The sequence below is a fragment of the Apium graveolens genome, chromosome 10 (genome assembly GCF_009905375.1).
Source record: "Apium graveolens cultivar Ventura chromosome 10, ASM990537v1, whole genome shotgun sequence".
In the NCBI taxonomy this organism is placed as follows: domain Eukaryota; kingdom Viridiplantae; phylum Streptophyta; class Magnoliopsida; order Apiales; family Apiaceae; genus Apium; species Apium graveolens.
Window position 1 is genome coordinate 183,423,639 of NC_133656.1, and position 5,902 is coordinate 183,429,540.

Sequence of the window (5,902 nt, forward strand, 5' to 3'; positions counted from 1 at the left end):
AAAACCATATATATAGGTCCGGTTCCGGATTTATCCAAAAACCGAGCCGAACTGACCCACGCTCTCCCTTAACAACCGCAACACGGGGGTTGCATAGTGCCTCGGGCCACGTGAACAGGGTTAAAAGTTAAAAACCGGTCTACTTTGTCATTGGAGGAAAAAGAAGCAAAATGGGCAGTCCCTCCAAGCTGAAACTGACCCATTTGATTAATTTATTTGAGAGTTTATGTGCCCATTCAGACAAGTTGTAAGGGTCAATGTGTAAATAACCCTCACAATAAAGTACTTTCTGGAATCTGGGGGAAGGGGTGAAATATTGAAAAGGAAAAACAAAAAAAAATGCACTAATATGAAAGCAAAAAAGAAAAACCTTGTAACAAAACTAAATACATAAATTCATATATTGATATTTGGTTACATGAGGCGTAATATACATTCATTATCAAAATCTATATTTGGCCAATTGGTGTTTCATTGACTATACATTTTCAACACCGCAACTAAAGGGCGCTTGAATTAACCAGGATATTATCTGGTTTCATTCTTAGAGCTGTAATACAATTATACAAATATAAATTTTTATTTATTTTCTTCTGTATAGTATAGCGCTGCAGCAGCAGCTTCGATTTTCTGATCACAATGTTCTTCTGACTAACGAAATCCCGAATGGATTACCTCCCCATTCTTCAAAAATAACTAGCTGATTCCCGGTTGGTTTTAACCATGATCGAGGGACATGATACCTGAAAATAAAAGTTTGTCATTAATAATCTAACAAAATTCTTCTTTTTTGTTTTTGTTGCAAAGATGACACTTTAAATTGTTTGGAGCTAGTCTCACCATTTTTGAGAGGGTTGTCCGCAATTGCTCAAGCATTTCTTCTCTGTGTAAGTCCCAGCATAACTGCAGGTACCACAGTTGTTGCCACGAGCGATGTAAGCAGGCCAATGGCGTCCAACACTTTCGCCATTTATCCAAATTTGACCTTTTCCCATACTACTCATATCTAAAGCTAATGGGCCAGATTCTCGTGGAGCATTGAAAGTAGCCTGCAAAGTTTCAAAAATTGATACTAGAACCTCATTTACCATGTATGGGCCGTATGGCTGTAATTCTATCTATAAATATATCAAATTTGCTCATATAAATATAATGTGATAAACTTACCTTGTACCAGGATAGCGGATTCTTCTGACCTACCAATGATCCTTGTAGCCAGTCAGCAGAAGAACTTCCACCAAGTGTGTGAAGACTCATTGTTTGGCCTTTTAAACCAACCTGCTCAACATGAAGGAAAGACAGGATCAAGATATAGTCTTTAATCCGTACCCCAAGTCTTTTACTATCATTGTCTAAATTTCATATATAGTGGTCCTCTACTCCTCTGTGATCATTTATTGCACTTAAAATTTCAGATATGGTATCCCTCAAAACGTTTTTGATAAAGTTTGGTTTCTTAAAATTTTGAGATGCACACATTTACACGAAATTGTTAACGGAAGCTGTAGATATTCAAAAAGCAAACCTTGTAAGACCATTTCTGCTTTGTTAGGTCTCGTGTTCCCCCATTCAACCCCTTTAAGGTAACTGGACCAAGAATTCCTGTGTTGTATGTCTCATAATGCACACCAACATTCTGAAAAATAGTTTTAAAAGTAATTTAAATTCAATTTACATAATTATCTTAAAAGAAAACGAAGGCAAAAAGTATGAAAAACCAACCGCAAGACCCATAGAGGAGCTCAGCAAAGAAATCCTGTTAATGCCGGCCCTCAATTTTATGGTGCCTGTAAATGTCAGTTTTGGATTTTCCAGACTTCCATAAGCAATTCCTGTAATTGGAAAGAGATTTTGCTACAAGTTAACGAACACTGAAACACTGCAAATAAAGATAAGAACTGACAAGTGATATCTGAACAGGAGTAAACTCTTCCTTTTTTTTAAAGAATATTATGATCTCTTTCATTTAGAGAAATTGTGGAGAACTTAATACACTTTGAATATAACTATGGCAATCTGACATCTTGCAAGAAGGTTCTTTGGAAAAATCATTAGCCCCGCATTAGTCCATTTACCTGATGGTTGTCCGTTGACGAACACCTGCAAAGTATGGCCAGCTGACATAATAGTAAGAATAGGATCTTTTCCATTCTTGAGGAACCATTCATTTGATGCTATATTCACGCTAGAGAGAACATAGTAAGATCATGAAATTAGTTTATTGTAGAAACAGATGTTTCAAGAGACACGACAATTTTTAGTGTCAGTAGACGATAATACTTACTCTGTAAGGTACCACAAATAATCTGAGGAATCTCTGGTGAGATTTAACTGCTCATACAACCCCCATTTTTCTAGAGTATCACCATCATCAGCAGTCGGAGCTGCTTCAGTGAACGATTGCCAGTGGAAACCTGCACTCACAGGGAGCATCTTCATATGAGCACCGTGGAAACCTACCTGCAAATATTATCATTTTGGGTCATATTAGTTGAAGGATTGCTAACCAAAATTTATAGGTTTGGTTTAAGAAACATTAAATACAAGGACAGAGCAATAGAAATCATTTTACAGAATGTCTGTCACTATAAATTATAAATGATGCAGACAGAGTTAACATTTTCAGAAGAAGGTTAAAGTTATAATTATAAAGCATAACGCGTTAGATTTATATTTTGTTACCTTAGCAGTGTTGAAAACTTCATTTTTGCAGTCCGGAAGGATGCTGATGGACCAGGGGGGCAAGTCATATTGCTTATTAAAATAGGTAACCTTTGCCCACGATCTAGTATCATAGTTGGCAAGAAATGCAGCACACGCCCCAGATTTGGCCCTATACTCGTGAGCCTGTAAATAAAGATATGTGAGAAGGGAAATCAACTTAAACTGGAAAGGAAAAAAAACATTATAGCTTTAGCCAGCTAAGTTATATCAACCTCGGAGTTTTTGCCAAGTGACCAAACAGTTGGATATGCTGATACTAAAGCTGCTTCAGATTGCTTGATGGCTCTATGCATGAGTCTCAAATGTCCATATTTTGGTTCCCTTGGTAATCCTAATTTATGATCCATCATGAACAACGCCAAAACAATTTTATGAGCTTGTTTCTTTACATTTATGAAATACCTACTTACTGAAAAACATAGCTGAAACACAATGTAAGAAACAAGTAATTACTAATCTAAATTTCAGATCTTTTATGCATACCGTATTCATCAAGAGGAGCATCATAGTCATAGCTAGTGGCAATAAACAAACCCGAAGATTCCCGACCAAAATTAGTTCCTCCATGATACTAAGATATAAGTTGATAAAATAAAAGAAAAGGATCAGCAAATGATATCATTTACTAAACGACATAGTTTCTGCTAAAGTAATTTGAACACCTTTGACTTACCATGTAATAATTAAAGAAAGAACCCCTATTCTGTACGAACCGTACAACTGAAAAGGCCAAGTCTTCAGCTGGTCTATAAGGGACTGGACCACCAAATTCTGTGTACCTACATATGTATAGCCAGTGGGTTTAGGACAATTTCGGACATCCGATAAATTTTATAATTCTATTATGTGTCACTAATAACCAGAGGAGTATTAGTAGTTGAGGGGCCTCAAGCAATAGCCTAATAGTAAATAGATCCAATCCTATGCTTTTGGAAAATCACTATGAATAATATGCTGTGACAGAAGATCATATCAATGTATCTTACCAGCCAGTCCAGACTTCAGTCCACATCTTCGGTTTATACCACTTCTTTGGGAAAAAACCTTCACAGTAGAAACCATTGCAAGTGTCTATCTGCAATTATAATTAGATAACATGATTCAAACTTTGAAGCTATATAAACAAAAGCATTTGTCTGTAGTTCATTCATCAATTGTGTGTGCACTACTTGACAACAAAGTATCTTTTTAAAAGAAAATGGTGCACATATCAATGAATATTGCTTACAATTGGATCAGGGACATCTTCTTGTTTGCACATGATCCATGGAACACCAGTTTTAAGGCCTACAGCCATACTTGAGAACCATTTTGTATAAGATTTTCCCGGAGCACCTATTTCCCATTCTATCGGTCCATATTCGTTCTCAATCTGCACGACGTAATCATCAAATATTAAACGTCACTCTTCTTGACTAATTGCAAGTTGACGGATAATAAACTATATATTAATATAATAAAAGCAATCCTTTTCAGGCTACAGTATCAAAACAAAAAAAAAATAGCTAAATAACCTGAGACATAATAATCGGACCACCCTGGGGTTCAAACAATCTGTTTGACTTCATCATGTTGACAATTCTTTCTGTAAAACGTTGCATTTCCACCTTTGTTTCATCAGAGTGAAGATCAGTACACAAAACAGTCAAAAGGTAAGAAAAGCACTAAAATTGAACCATTCCTAAATATTTAATTTTTCTACATAACTAACCTTAAAAGGCCCGTTGTCTGTTCTAAACGAAATTCCAGGTACAAACTTAAGCCAAGTAGGAAATCCCCTGCATCAAAACAGAGCATAAAACAGAGAGGACAATTCAGCATATGATTCACTATTTTTACGCAAACACTTAACTAGAAAATTTACAAATAACAAATATGGAGGATACGACATATTACCAGCAACATGAACATAATAATAGTAATTAGGTACATGATAAAATCTAATGTGTCTTACCCAAAATTCCATTCAGCACAAACATAAGGGCCAATTCGAAGGTGGACATAAAGGCCAGCTTGTTGTACGACTTTAATAAATCGAACAAGATCATACCTCCCTTCGAAATTAAACTGTGAACACAATTATCAATCAATTATTCAATTTAGCATAAATACACATACTAACTACACAACAAAAACTCATTGAATTTATAATTTCGATATTACTTTTCCTCTAGTAGGTTCATGTCCATTCCAAAACACATAAGTTTGTATAACATCCAAGCCTCCATCTTTAGCCTTTTTTATAAGATCAGGCCACATCTACAATAACAAAATCAATAAAATAAACTCAAAACAACAGAAATCAAATACTCCATTTTTAACCACCAAGATTACAAGATAAGAAAATAAACTTAACAACTAAAATTAAAGACTCCATTTTTATCCACCAAGATTACACCACAACAAATAAAAATGTTACATATAAAAACTGTGTGTAATGTGAAGTACATTAAGGGAAAGAGTACCTCAGGAGTGCTTCTTGGGTAATGAATAGAACCAGAAATGAGAATCCTTCTTTGACCATTAATGACAATAGCATAATCATCATAAGTAACTGTTGAAGTAACACAACTGCAAATACATGATAATATAACAACTATAGACACAACCCAAGTTGAAATTTTCCATAAAAAACCCATTGAAATGAGCAAAATATAAATTTGGGGCTAAAAAATCTTGGTTCTTGATTTTCAGTTTACAACATAATCTTGTTATAAAAACAAGTTTTTGAACTAAAGGGGTTCCAAGAAAGCGAGAAATTAGTAGGAAAAACACAATCTTGATAAATTATTTGGTTCTTGATTTTTCAGTTTACAGCATGGTCCTGCTATGAAAACAAGTTTTTGAAATAAAGGGGTTCCAAGAAAATGAGAAATGAGTGTGAAAAACACAATCTTGATTGATTTGTTGAGGAGTGTATTGAATGCTTGTGAGATTTGCAGGTAGAAAAAATGGTGGGAGTTTGGTTTGGTTTTGGGAATGGGGAAGTGTGCAACTTTTTTATACACATTTTGTGGGGGGAAGGTGGGTCCTACACAACATTTCTTATACGTAAACTAGATATAGTACAAACCAATCAAGTATTTAAGTGTGTTTTTCTATCCAACTTTTTGACTGTTTGTTGTATTTTTATTAATCAAACGAGGAAATGCCGTGAATTGATCCAGGATTCTATTAG

At 35.0% G+C, this 5,902-nt stretch overlaps 1 protein-coding gene across 1 annotated transcript; it reads right to left on the reverse strand.

Moving 5' to 3' along the window:
- Nucleotides 1-371: 371 nt before the first annotated feature.
- LOC141692630 (beta-galactosidase-like) lies at nt 372-5,700 on the reverse strand. Its single transcript, XM_074497522.1, has 18 exons — nt 5,190-5,700; nt 4,888-4,983; nt 4,679-4,791; nt 4,436-4,502; nt 4,239-4,331; nt 3,953-4,096; nt 3,711-3,799; nt 3,398-3,503; nt 3,208-3,295; nt 2,937-3,055; nt 2,683-2,847; nt 2,285-2,460; nt 2,076-2,185; nt 1,723-1,832; nt 1,526-1,636; nt 1,168-1,278; nt 841-1,049; nt 372-743 (listed from the first exon to the last, which is right to left on the reverse strand). Exons 1-18 carry the CDS (start codon nt 5,361-5,363, stop codon nt 635-637), a joined length of 2,190 nt encoding a protein of 729 aa, XP_074353623.1. The 5' UTR covers nt 5,364-5,700; the 3' UTR covers nt 372-634.
- Nucleotides 5,701-5,902: the final 202 nt, after the last annotated feature.

Bases quoted from the DNA above. Each gene is read 5' to 3' on its own strand.
- LOC141692630 (XM_074497522.1), bottom strand. From the start codon at position 5,363: ATGGGTTTTTTATGGAAAATTTCAACTTGGGTTGTGTCTATAGTTGTT. The intron at 4,503-4,678 runs GTAAGACACATT...GTTTTGATGCAG, and splicing joins TGTGCTGAATGGAATTTTGG to GGGATTTCCTACTTGGCTTA. The intron at 3,504-3,710 runs GTAAGATACATT...ATACATATGTAG, and splicing joins ACTGAAGTCTGGACTGGCTG to GTACACAGAATTTGGTGGTC.